This window comes from Brachycentrus maculatus, unplaced genomic scaffold (assembly GCF_059751285.1).
Source record: "Brachycentrus maculatus isolate JH-2025_06_01 unplaced genomic scaffold, ASM5975128v1 h1tg000007l, whole genome shotgun sequence".
NCBI classification, from domain to species: Eukaryota; Metazoa; Arthropoda; class Insecta; order Trichoptera; family Brachycentridae; genus Brachycentrus; species Brachycentrus maculatus.
In genome coordinates, this window is record NW_028280762.1 from 2999421 (window position 1) to 3014701 (window position 15281).

The 15281-nt window shown below is 29.7% G+C and overlaps 1 protein-coding gene across 1 annotated transcript in view; it reads left to right on the top strand.

Moving 5' to 3' along the window:
• Positions 1 to 12596, top strand: part of LOC148313636 (dopamine D2-like receptor) — a 487962-nt gene extending 475366 nt beyond the window's left edge. The window contains exons 8-10 of the mRNA XM_088259723.1: positions 2480 to 2746; positions 3613 to 3803; positions 11794 to 12596. Of these exons, the coding sequence (XP_088115849.1) occupies positions 2480 to 2746; positions 3613 to 3803; positions 11794 to 12008 (673 nt within the window). The 3' untranslated portion in view covers positions 12009 to 12596. The remainder of the gene's footprint in view (positions 1 to 2479; positions 2747 to 3612; positions 3804 to 11793) is intronic.
• Positions 12597 to 15281: the final 2685 nt, after the last annotated feature.

Genomic DNA, 15281 nt, shown 5'->3' on the forward strand with positions numbered 1-15281 from the left:
TCGAGTATCAATTATAATTGAGTATCAATAACAATTGAGCATCAATAACAAGTGAGTATCAATGACAATTGAGCATCAATAGCATTTGAGTTTCAATTATAATTGAGTATCAACAACAATTGATTATCAATGATAATTAAGTATCAATAACGATTGAGCATCAATAACAATTGAGCATCAATATCAATAGAGTATCAATGAGAATTGAGCATCAATAACATTCGAGTATCAATTATAATTGAGTATCAATAACAATCGAGCATCAATAACAAGTGAGTATCAATGACAATTGAGCATTAATAACATTTGAGAATCAATTATAATTGAGAATCAACAACAATTCATGATCAATAACAATTAGGCATTAATAACAATTGAGTATCTATTACAATTGAGAAACAAAACCAATTGAGTATCAATAACAATGGAGTATCAATTACAATTGAGTATCAATAACAATGGAGCATCAATACTAGTTGAGCATCAATTAGAATTGAGAATCAATAGCAATTTAGTATCAATAACAATCCAAAAGTTTGTGGATCAGAAAAGTATCATTGTATTATTGTCAATATTGAAATATTAAGTGGCCCTATCAGTCCCTCAAATATTTAGATCCGGCTGCTCAGTTTCAGCGATTCTGCTCAATTTCAGAGATTGTGGTCAATTATTCTCCGTCATTAGTCTCTGGCTGCCGGAACAGCAAAGTTTCAGTTGACATTTTGGCGTCACAAAGTCAACGTGAACTCCTGAAGGCAGAGGATAACTTTCCTTTAGTTGCCGCCATTGTTGGAAAAGTCTCGCAAACTTTTGCCACTGAGAGTCACGCTCTTAAGGAATCTACGACTCCTTCGTTACGAAAAGACTATTGCATTCTCAGCCAAAGCTCGCATTCATATCGCGATCTTCGAAAACTTTTTTTTAATGATATGATAGCGAAAAAGAAAACGATTCCTCATTTTTCAAGATATTTATTTGTTTACGACATTATAAAACTTTTTTATGATATTGATTCATATTTCGATAAAGTCAAAGAAGTTGTTGTAACAGAAATACTCTTTTTACAAGACTCTTTTCACTGTGCACACTTTATATAGATACTACATTTCATAAAAATCTCTGCTAAATATAAAACTAACTTTTAACTCAACCATACATGATGCCACATATATCGTGGTAATTATGATTTATATATATATATAAATGTATATATATATATATATATATATATATATATATATATATATATATATATATATATATATATATATATATATATATATATATATATATTTATATATATATATATATATATATGTATATATATATATATATATGTATATATATATATATATATATATATATATATATATATATATATATATATATATATATATATATATATATATATATATATATATATATATATATATATATATATATATATATATATATATATATATATATATATATATATATATATATATATATATATATATATATATATATATATATATATATATATATATATATATATATATATATATATATATATATATATATATATATATATATATATATATATATATATATATATATATATATATATATAACCAAGCAAAGATTTAAAACCAGCCTTTTAGAGTTTTTTTGTTATTTTTGCTTATTTTCATTTGAATTAAGTAATCGGTTTTATAAGAAGAGACAAGAAAAAATACTGTCCTAAAGCATTTGTTTCCTTAGATATTTTCTCTGCATCCAATGAACCCTTGCACCCTTTATTCATCTAAATTCCTCAAATATCAAACATTGTTTTAATATGTATTGCTTATTTACTTATATACTTTTTGTTTAACCAATCAACAGGTATTAAACATACCATAAAAGAAAGGTATTATGTTTAGGTGATATTGCTCTCTGGATTATGAGTCTTTAAACATGAATATTTATACAAAATGCTGAACCCTCTTCTAGTAGAACGGAAAGTCGGTTGATGACAGTCAACAGTCCGCTTTCTCCTGAGAAATTTTACGTGGTTACAAATGCTGAGAAGCTACTTATTGGCCCACACTAGATTATCCCTCCTGTTCCCAACACAGATTCAAATAAAAACATATTGAATTAGTTAGAAGAAACAAAAATCCACTAAATAATCTATAAACCTTGTACATAATAAGCAAGGTACAGTAGAACGGGGCTTTTTGAACTTTGATGTGTTACGTGAGCCCAGTACAATTTTTTTTAATCTGTATTTGGTCTACAATAATGAACGTATCGTGACAATAAATTTCACCTGTCAGGGAAACAATGAATCATGTCGATACGTTCATTATTGTAGACCAAATACAGATCTAAATATTTTCTTTGTACTAGGCTAAAATAGCACATCAAAGTTCAAGTACCGGTAAATAATAAATGGAATTCCCATCTAAGAAAAACATGAATTTTTTATTCATGCATTTTCCTTCTTTGTCAACAGTGTCATCACGTCCTTGGCAACTCAGCAGCCACACGCAGATGCAAATGGAAATAACGACTCCGGCTATGCCGCCTCCAACCTGAGTGCCCACGACGAAGCAGCATTAAAGGACGTCCAGGCAGACGCGTCTCCTGGACCCAGGAGTCCTCGAGACGCCAGACTGGGAGGGACTAAGGGAAAAACGGCCATTATCGCCAGGATAGGTTCCTCATACTCTACCAAAAATGGAAGTACTGCTTCGCCGCGCGGAGAGAAAGTTCCACTGAGGTGAATATTTTTTAAGATCTTTTAATTTTTAACACAATATTGCAGGACATTCGTAAAATTTATGACGGACAAATTATATGTGGGGAACACCTAGGTAACATATGTAAAGAATTTAGTGACAGCCATCATGTATCTGATTTTTTGCCGATATTTTGTGTTCGTATTTTATAGAAAATTAAAAAAAAAACATGGTGCACTATTTTTTTATATTTTTATTTGGTAAACTGTGAGTTTTTCTTATCGTCGTACAATTTAACGATAGTTCAGTATTAAGGTACATTGAAATAAGTCTCGAGGTCTACAGTTTAAAAAAGTAAGGTGTTTATTGTATGTTCCTATTTTCCACTTATTTTTATATGTTTTTAGTAAAAAAAATTGGTAAATCGTGAGTTTTCCTTATCGTCATATATTTTACGTCCAATTTTAAGGTACATTGAAACAAGTCTCAGGGTCTAGGGTTAAAAAAGTAAGATGTTTTTAGTCTGTAAAAAATAATATGAAAATAACTCCTGTAATTGGAGATAATCCAGATTTTGTGAACAAGTATTTGGACACACTCAAGATGTTGTAAATGTTATTAGTCTGACTATGGGTTACTACAGCCAATTGACGTAATTTTAACTTAATCCTTTATTATATTAAGTTGATAAGTCTGTACAATTTAAAATTTATATTAGTGTTATACAATACATACTCGTAACTGAGTGACGAGTCACCGCATAGTTTTTTCAGTGGTATTACATAAAGTAAATGATAAGGATTGTTGAGTAATATTGAGCTTATTTAAGCGTTTAGTTTTCTTCATTAAATAATTGAATTTATATGTTTCCAAAGCTTTTCTTAATGAAAGTAACTGTTTTTTATAGAACTGCTTCCACAATAGTCCGCTGTGCTGAGGAATTGACGAGGATTGGGTCAAGTGGTTCCAAGGAACGCAAAGCTACTACAGCATCACGGTTTACCATTTACAAGGTCAACAAAGCCAGCAAGAAGAAGAGAGAAAAATCATCAGCGAAGAAAGAGCGAAAGGCTACGAAAACGTTAGCCATTGTGCTTGGTAAGCCATTTTATTTTTTTTTATGTCATACCGTATTTTTTTATAAGTTGCCTGTTTTATTTTTTTTTTTTTAAATATGTTTTTTAAGTTACATTCAATATTAATTATAATATCTTTATTTGGACTTTAATTCCGGAGACATCTTTCATATTTGAAATTTAGTATGGAATCTTAATTACGCTAGTCATAAAAATAGGATCAAACGGACCAAATAATAACAAAAGTGATGCGTTCACATTACAAAATCTAGAGGTTATTTGGAGGCACCCCTTTCTCATTAAAAAAATGCTCTTTTATAATTTAATTTTCTTTTCAAAATTTTATAATATTAAATTTTTTAATTTAGACCCGATATAAAAAATTTAAATATTTTACAATCAATTTAAGAAAAAAATATTTTTATTACGTATAGCTACGAAATAGATTAAAGTCCACTAAAGATACTACAGAAATATGTGTATAAATAAAATCTTTATTTTTTTTCGTTTTTACACTATATGAATTAATAGTTAACATTATTCTATACATATCATTGCTGACAATATAATTGTCATGGTGATTTTTTTTATATCCAATGGATTAAATTTAAGGAAGTATAAATTGTATTTACTATAAACACGTTAAAATTTTAAGCGATAAATAAAAAAAGGTGTGTTGAGATGGTTTGGTAATGTGGAACCAATGAGTAACAAATGAACAGTAAAACAAAAATTTATCTGTTGAATGTAGCTGGAAGGAAGAGAAGAAGAAGACTTGGTATAATCAAGTATGACAAATACTTGAAAGCGATCAGGTTTTAATAGGCGAAGATTGTTTAAAAAGAGAGATTGGTGTGGCGTTCTATTATTTCTACCTACCCTTGCGGGGGGGCGAGGTGATGATTAGTTAGTTAGTTACTTATTTACTTTTTACTTATTTTTTTTTTACAAAAATGTTAATAATGTTAGTATATAACCACTCACCGAGATTGTTATGTCTACCGGTTTCGAGACGTACCCGTCTCTTCGTCAGGACAATCACTACTATAGCATGCAAACAATATTTTGCATGCTGTGGTAGTGATTGTCCTGAGGAGACGGGTACGTCTCGAAACCGGTAGACATAAAAATCTCGGTGAGTGATTATATACTAATATTATTAACATTTTTGTAAAAAAATAAATAAGTTAACATATGAATAATATAGAAAAAAAATGCTTTTAATATGAATAATATTGAGAATATTACTTTTTTACTTTTTTTAATTTTTTTTTCTCAAATTCAAAATGACTTCCACCTTTCTTCCAATTCCTTTATCACCTGAAAACTCGTTTTATGTGAATATAAATTCTAAAATGCACTCCCATACTGCCTCCATCGCCGTAATAAAGTTAGTCGTCCTTTACTTCGGAGTTAACGATCTGTGCAATGAACATGGATCCTTGCGCCGAAAATAGAGAAGCCAAGGATTTTAACTTTGCATTACTACGGAAACTTACGTGAGGGGAACGAATGTAGAAAACGTAATAAAAAGATTTATTTCGGATACCGTATGTGACCATATAAACGAAAAAGTAATGTATTATTTTTCGACATCTCGTAAACGATGAAGAAGAATATGAAAGTCTGGGCATTTATGGGGTTGACCACCATCATTGGCTGGTTTGAGTGATCACTTTACACACGTGTAACATTCACCAATTATACCTTTTATTGACAACCACACTACTCAAATTCTTGGAAGTTCTATGCATGTATATATATATATGTATATATATATATATATGAACCAATTTTAAAACGTTGTTCTTGAATCACTAGAACTTCACTAGAAATATTTATTGGTGAGATGAAAAGAAGCTTTTTACTGAGCAGAAACTCTTTTATTAATATGTAAGGTCCGAATCCTGGATTATAATCACACACATGAGAAACGCCAGAAAATATCATTTTCATTTTTATTATTCAAGCTTATGATTTGACCAGATAATCTACTTACAACATTTGGAGTGTGTCCAAATACTTGTTCACAAAATCTGGATTTTCTCCAATTACAGGAGTAATTTTCATATTATTATGAAAATTACTTCTGTAATTGGAATTTCATATTAATATGAAAATTACTCCTATAATTGGAGGTAATCCAGATTCTGTGAATAAGTATTTGGACACACTCAAAATGTTGAAAAAGGATTGATTCAACAGGAAAATAAACCTGATAATTTTTTTTCACAACGTTTTTGGTTGTGTTAAATTCCTTATTCACAAATCTGGGTTACTCCACTTAGGAGAAAGATTTAAAAAAATCTTTAATTAATTTGGTACTTTGTGGTCACTTTGTGATAATATCTTTCCATACTATTGAAGTTTTACTTGGTAAATACCACTATTTCTTACAATGTTTTGTGACCCGTGTTTTGATGCATCATTGTTTTTATTTTTTGATACATTAGTTACTTTTATATTTTGACATCTTATTATAAATGAAGATATCAAATTAGTTTTTAACAATTCGTCATCAATTTTGAAATGTCAAAATGTTAAAAATTTCCCATTGGTGGAGAAGCCCAAATTTGTGAACAATGATTTAGGACTCACCTAAATATAAATAACTGGCCTGTGAATATAAATAACTGGTCAAATTAAAAGCTGCGGGCGTCTCCTAGTATGTAAGATAATCCGGTCAGGATCTTGCATACATCTAAATAAAAGCTTTCCTAAACCACCCATAGATGGCTCACTTGAACTCTAACATGATGCGTCGTAAGATTTATGATAAATGTATGAGTTCCAAAAAAAAATTCGATGTGTGGTTGTCTATCATGAGTAGAATTTTGAATGTTACACGCATATTAAGTGATCACTCATCCAGCCTGTTACATGTCATATGCCCTGTAAATAGCCAGATTTCCACATTTTTCTTCATTTTTGTTGAGATGTCATAAAACTCGTACATTTTTCTAATTACTTGTACATTAATTATTTATTTGGGCTGTTCCATTCCTGAAGGTTTCATTGTATGTGAGTTCTGCAGGAAATTAAATATTTTCATAATTTACGACGAAACATCCGCTCCCTTGTTCCGTAAGATGGGTTTGACGTTTGCTTTGTCCCATACAGGGGTAATCAATTATCTAAAATCATATGTTCCATACTCATTTCTCACTAAGATACCTATATTTTTTCTCTGCATAAACATGAGTAACATCGTTTATTAAACTAACTTCTTATTCGAAATTGTATACGAAATGTATCATTCGACGCGCTGCTTTTGTTTAAATGCAGTGTATAAAGTTGACTACATTTTAAGTTGGGTTGGCCAAACAGATACAATACAACACATGTTTTGTAATGCTATTCAACATTCGTACGAAAACTGTAATGCTATCCAACGCTTCGCTATTATTTTAATTCATTTTAAAAAATTGACTTACAATTTGGTTAGCCAAACACGTGCATAATTGATGTATGTTCTGTAATGCTACCTAATATTTTGATTAAGTGTTCTACAACATTTTGAGTGTGTCCAAATACTTCTTCACAAAATCTGGATTATCTCCAATTACAGGAGTTATTTTTAGGAGTTATAATTAATGGTATTTTCTGGCGTTTCTCATGTGTGTGATTATAATCCAGGATTCGGATCTCACATACTAATGTAAGAGTTTCTGCTTAATAAAAAGCTTCTTTACATCTCACCAATAGATGTCTCTAGTGAAGTTCTAGTGATTCATGAACAAGATTTCTAAATTGGTTCATATATATAGAACTTCCAAGAATTTGAGTAGTGTGGTTGTGAATAATGGGTAGAATTGGTGAATGTTACACGTGTGTAAAGTGATCACTTAAACCAGCCTATGACGGTCGTAAGCCCCGTAAATGCCCAGACTTCCATATTCTTCTTCATCTTTGATGAGATGTCAAAAAACAATTAAGTGTTCTATAGACGCGCTGCTTTTATTTCAATGCAGTGTATAAAGTTGGCCTCATTCAAAATTTGGCTGGCCAAACAGATACATAGTTAAACTTTATTTTGTTTTGCTATTTAATACTTGGACGATATTTATCATCCAACGGGCTGCAATTATTTTAATTCAGTGTATAAATTTGGCTTCATTCAAAATTTGGCTGACCAAACACATACTTAATTGAACGTTGTTTATAATGCTAATACTTTAATACAGTGTGAAATGTTGGCTTCATTTAATGTTGAGCTAGCCAAATAGATGCATTGTTGAAGTATATTATGTAATTCTATTTAACATTTAAATGCATCAAATGCGCTGTTATATTTTAAAACAGTGAATAAAGTTGTCTTTACTCATTATTTGGTTCGCCAAACACATGCATAGATAGTTGAACTATCGTTTGTATTGCCATTTGATGCTTGGATGAAATGTATCATTAATTTGAAAACAATGTTTATACACTACAGTTGGCTTCTTTAAAATTTAGGCCGGCTAAACAGTTACGTAGTTGAACTATGTTTTGCAATGCTATTTAATACTTGGACGAAATGTATCATCCAATGCACTGTTAATATGTATTTTAATTCAGTGTATAATGCTGGCTTTATTTGAAGTCCGTTTGGCCGAATGTATGCATAAAATGCTATTAAATATTATTAACGAAAATTGGCATCAATGAGCATCTCTCAAATATTTTATTGCAACACTTCCCGTTTACTCCACACGACTAGAATTGCTCCAATCTGGTATCTCGTGTAGTATTTCTATAAACCCGGTGATAGTTTTGAAGTATCTGTTTATTTAGGTCTTCTTTGACAGGGATACTGAAAGCAATGAAATGTGAATTCAAAGTAAATGCGGGTAACAATTTTCATTTTTCGCTATTTAGTTCCTGATATTTGAGTCTAATCGGAATCCTGTAGTGTAAATAATTATGAGTTAATATAATACTGCGAATAAAAGGGCTTCTTTAACCAGTATTATCCTATCTATTACGCCTCTTAACATAAAAAATATTGATATTGTAAGGGTGAAATCCAGTATTTTATCACACAATTTTTTGCTTTTTATAGTATTTTTGGTGCTTTATGTGTGTACCGAGATTTAATTGTTAGTTTTTATTCAACTTCTTTAGGCTACGTATCATATTGCTAATTTTTATTAGTATCATGTTTCAAAGCAGATATTTTTAGACAACCTAATTACAAAACCCACATTATATATCAAAATGCAAATTGTTAAATCCCAATGTCTCCGTTTAAATTTATTACCCCTGTAAAAGCCTCATCATTTCTACCATAATCTAGTATAGGATCCTATTATCACATAAATATCTTTCATGCCTACAAGTTATTATGGCTGAATTTATTCGTTTAGCTTTATTAATATCCCATCATTGTTGTATTAGTTAATTCACGAGTTTGCTGGCATTTGTCCACACTTAGAATAATAATTAATACAATCATGAATAATAAATTTAAACTAATGTTTACTTCATACATCCGTTGAACTTGATAGTTTATTTACATTGCATAAACCACTTTTAGAATACCCATTTATGCAATTGTTATTTAAACCTTTTTTAACATTTGAATGTTAACGCAACAAGAATGTTTGAGGGTATTTCATACTCCAGATACTATTTAAATTAATGATTTAAAAAAAAATCTTACAGCACTGTCTCATTTAGTAACTGCGGGCAAAGAGATGGTACCATGATCCATGTATGGCATTTGATGTTCGACAAGATATTCGATCGCAAATACAAAATTGTGCTGATTTCACATAAGTGCCTAATTATATCTGTAAGAGATTTTTTTCTTATATTTGATGTCTTAGGTTTTACGAGTATTGTAGTAGTTATAAAAAGGTACTTATTCTTCTTCTTTGTATTACATATCAGGTCCTTCCGATGTCGACTAATACTTAGAGTCATTGCCCCCATCAGCACCTCGACGGTTCTGATCCCCATCCAATCTCGTATATTCCGGAGCCAGGAGATCTGTCTGCTGCCCACACTTAGTCGATCTTCTACTTTGCCTTTGGTGATAAGATGCAAAAGCTCTTACTTATCTCTTCAAAGCACAAGCCCCAGATAGACAAATTCCGAAAATTGATATTAGTCAGCAACTGTCTTCCTATTCGTGCTCTTTGGAGCATATTTGCGTTGCCCACCATATAGCAGAATGCTGTCCATAAAATGCGAGCATTCTGCGATATAGCCACATTTCAAATGCCTCTTACTGGGTTAAAACGCCGGTAAGAGGTAACCAAAAGTAGCCTAAAATAATATTTTGGTCCCGTTGTTGATTTTACTGCACCTTTAGATTTGGTTTCTTCATACTTACGTTCTAAGCAGAATATTTTTTCCCGCATCATTTTCAAGTACGGTGTTTGAAAATGATGCGTAATGCATCGAAACACGAGTGACAGTGGATTTTAAGAAATAGTAGTATTAACTAAGTAAAATATTAATTACAAATGGATAGATTTTTACCACAAGGTGACTGCCGAATCAATTAATGTAATATTATATTGTATTGGTATCGTTTTTGTATTCTTATTTGTTTTATTAATCACTGATTATTTACCCTACAGCATCTTTGGTATATCAACGATAGATAGCTTCATCTCATGTTGAGATACCTACGAAGTATCGTTAGACTTGAATATTTATTATGCGTTTCCTGAAACCGTTAATGTAGGTAAGCACTCAAAAGAACCAACGTTATCTCTTGAAGCGTATGTTCATATTTTATAAAATTGAATTACAAAATTGTAGCGCCTGTATTGATGTAGGAAATATGTCGTTATAACCTTATTTTGCATAAACATGCCGTGTTCTTTAGATACAAGGGGATTGACTTTGTCGTCACGAAAGGCATTATTTGTGTTAAAGTACACGGTGGACAGTAAAGTTTGAACTCTTCGTTTTAAAATAGCAAAAATAAAATAAATCCATCATCGCACGTTTTGAACATTCTAACACGTAAGAAACAAAATGCAATTATTAGATTTTTTTAAACCAAAATTATGTCCCAAATTAACAAAAAAAAATATATTTAACTAACCATCACACCACGCAAGAGAAGTATGAATAGAATGCTAATCCAATATGTCGTTGCAAACAATTTTTGCCTCTTATTATTTATTGATTTGGCATTTACTTTATGGAATGACGTGCTTATTATTTTAAAAATTAAACGTTAGTATTATACCATTTATCGAAATTTATTTCATTGCACATAACTACAGACGTTTTCATCCACAAGTGATTACAAAAAAGTGTTTTTTTGTTTGTTTATTCTTTTTTTGTAATAACCTATTGATGAAAATATCTTTAGTTTTCAAAACTATTCGTTTAAAATAAAATAAAATTCTTTTTTTAATTTATTTAATTTTATATATCGCTCACTCTTTTCAAGAACGTCATAAATCAAAAATCGACAATTTTCAATAGTGCATGTTTTCGGAATATATGAATATGTCATTTGAAATATATAAAACTTGTGTACGACCCGTCATGACATATCGCTCATTCCTTTCAAGAACGTCTTAAATCAAAAATCATCATTTTTCAATTGTGCATGTTTTCGGAATGCTCAAAAAATGTACTATATCCCAGCAAAAGATGCATATTTTTAACTTAATATTTACCCACTACAGGGCAAAAAGTGTTGTTTTTTGCATTTTGAAGAAAAGGTATTGTTTAATTATTTTTTTAAATAAACTAAATATTTTTCAAATGGAGAAAAAGCATTCAGGTTCTAGCTAAAAATATCTATTGCGTAGAAAAAAGTTTAATAAGAGGCTTGATATTTATTTTTAATACATTGTATTATATTTATAAATTCCAAAAACGATCTCCAGAAAAATCATGTTTTTTTTATTTATGACGTTCTTGAAAGGAGTGCGCGATATAGGTATAAGATGGAGAAAGCTTTGTATTAAACAGTAAAGTTCTACTCTTTTAAAGTTTTATTCGTGCTCTTTGGAACAAACTTACGTTGCTATGCTACATTTTAAAGTATTACATTTTGACAGGTGTGTTTCTCTTCTGCTGGGTGCCGTTCTTCACGTGCAACATCATGGACGCCATGTGCACCAAGCTAGGGTGGCAGTGCCAGCCCGGGGTGACTGCCTTTATCCTGACCACGTGGCTTGGCTACATCAACAGCTTCGTCAACCCCGTCATCTACACCATCTTCAACCCGGAGTTCCGGAAGGCGTTCAAGAAGCTCATGCACATGGGCACTTAGCCTATAGACTACATGGTCGTGTTCGCTCAGTAATAATCCTCTGTAGTTGGTTGGCTATCAACTTCTTCTGAACTACTTGTGTTGCTAGATGATTTTGCAAAAGAGCATAAAATTGAGAATATGAAGTTTTGAACTTCGTGTAATTTAAGGTTTTTTTTCTGAAATTTGATGGTTGTTCAAATGATAAACTACGAAAGAAGCAATAGGTAAAAATAAGGACTGCAAATAAAATACTATGACGCCTCGCATAACATACTTTATTTGCTCAAAGACCATGTTCGTTATGTGAAACGCGTTTCCCCATCACATTAAAACTTAAAAAAATCGTTCTGTAACATGAAATACGGTAATGTAAGTTTAAAAAAACAAGATACTCACGTTTTAATACGATACAGTCTGCTATGTAAAGCGAGGTTCGTTGTATAGGTCACCTAATGGGCGAACAGAAAGTTCGTTGTGCACAGCATCCGTTACAGGAGGCATCACTGTAATAAAAAGCCCCCTGTAATATTATTTATTGTTTTCATACAATAATTTTTTTACTATTATTTATTTGATATGTATTTTCAAATATCCTTTTTTACGGGATCATTACACCGTTTACTTTATTATTTCTTTTAATTTTTATAGTTTTTCCTGATTTTAAATTTATTTTTCAATTTAAAGATTAATGAATTCAATTTTAAACCACGTACTGGCTTAATATGGGATTGATATATGGAATTTTTCGTTAATAATTTCTTATACTTCGTATAGAATGACGAGAAGAAATGAAATATAAACAACATCAATATTTTTTTTAATAAAATAGAGCATCATTGATTTTTAATAAAAAATATATTATTCTCTATGATATTTTTGAATTGTTTAAAAAAGAAAATGGAAAGATTTTTTAGTGTGTCTGTATTCAACCCCATACCAAAACGTACGTACCTGACCTTGTAATGTTAAATTTAAGGAAAATATAATACTTACTTTTAACACATTTTCTTTAAATTTATGTATTTAAATTGAGTTTAAATTATGTATGACATTTAAATGCGTATTTTCCTATTGTAAAACGCATAAATAAATTGGTGTTGCGTAAATTACAAAAGAATTTTTTTCATAAAATCTCATTAATCATTTTTATTTAATATTTATATTATTCAAGATTTTAATTTATTAATTAACTCAATATAGATGACTGAAATTTCTATGATATTTTATGCTCTTTTGTAAAATTCACTTCATGAATTCTAGTGAGTGCGACCTACTTCTTTAAAAAATGTTACAAATTAAAGTAAATTAATCAAAAACATTAAATGTACCCAATAAAATAAGGTTGTGAGGGATGATCGTGAAATATTAAAAATGTATGGTTAAATAAAATATGTAATTTAGTTTCAAAGCAACTACCAAAAATGTAAATTCATAACGTGTAGACTTGAAAAATATTCAATGAGTTAAAAATTGTAAATATAATAGATAAACTATTTTAAAGTATTAATAACTGTACACTTATATCATAGATTGTAGTTTCGTAAATTTTACGAATATGGACATTTTATTTGTATAAAAGTAATAACCTAACCTAACCTAACCTAAACTTAGCCTTATCCGCACTCAATGATGCAATGGGCACTGCATCATACATAAGTAGATTAATATGATCACTACACGACAGAGATGTAAAAAATAATAAAATATACGTTTCGTTTTATGATACTATGAGTTATTATGGAACTTTAGTTTGTATATCTTTGTATGTTCAATCAATTTTCGCCAAATCAAACTGTAGATTTTTATTCAATAATTTGGCACTATCTTATTCTAGATGGTGCATAGGGTACCATTTATAAGTAGGTAGGGGTCATATACATATTCAGCATACATCCAACTATGATCGGTTCCAACTTGATCATTAATTACATTATGCCGACAAGATGATTTTTGGTTCTTGTAATGGAAAATATTTTGTGGTACACGTATGATACCTTACTGGATAACAGGTATGAGTATAAAAACAGAAGAAATACATAGAACACTCGGGGTTGCATGGCCTTACGTATGAGTTTGTGGAACTTGGATGCCTCTAATGTGTAGCAGTCTTTTGAAGCAATACGATGGATTTCATAAATAACATTTAAATCTACTATCTTTTCGACTCTTTTCAGTGGCCATTTAGATTTTTTGTAATGTAAGTTATTAAATGATGAATAAAAAACATAAACTGACCTTGTTTATTTTATAAGTACATTAATAATTTAAAAAAAACTAAAGACCATTAACACCCGTTGCGCCTCCCTGTATTACCGTTCATAATACGTGAAAAATATATTTAAAAAAATTGAGTTGTATTTCTACATATCAATAATATAGTATTTTACATATCGTCAGACGATAAAAATCTCGTTAACGTCAATCGTTAAGATGGAATGAAATTCCTCGGCATTTTAAGTATATTTAATTATATAGGGTTTTATTGGTGTTAATCCGGAGGTTCAAATCTAATTATTTTTAATGATCAAGGGTCAATTTAATTTATGACGGATTTACTGATAATTATTCCAACTGAGAGACGAGAATCATAAATCTGGTAATTGGATTATTAAATAAAGCAATTTCATCAATCCACACTCTACACTATTGACTAAATATTCAATTTGAATATTTTTATATATATAAATATATATATATATATATATATATATATATATATATATATATATATATATATATATATATATATATATATATATATATATATATATATATATATATATATATATATATATATATATATATATATATATATATATATATATATATATATATATATATATATATATTTATATATATATATTGCAATTCGTGGGAATCGAAGTCTCAACGCCAGTTTCGCAGTCAAGAGTCTATCCTACTACGCCACGACCCCGAAAGACCCCGAAAAAAGTTTATTTATTTCAATAATAAATATTATCAGTGAGGGATCCACGAAGTCTGGGCTAAAATATTTAAAATATTTTCCTACATTATTTACCTTCATGATTTAGTGAACCATATCTCAAATTATGTAGAAAGATTTATCTATGCAATTCATCTCGTAGGATGATTAATTGAAATCAAAAGTTTAATTTTCAATATAAAGCTACTTTTTTAAAACGTAGCCATATGAAATATCAGATTACGTTTCTTATTATCAATTTCTCACAGATTTAATTCGTATAAGGTTAATTAACGATTCCATGTAAAATATATAACTTTAGTCTATTTTAATAAATGAAGTATGAA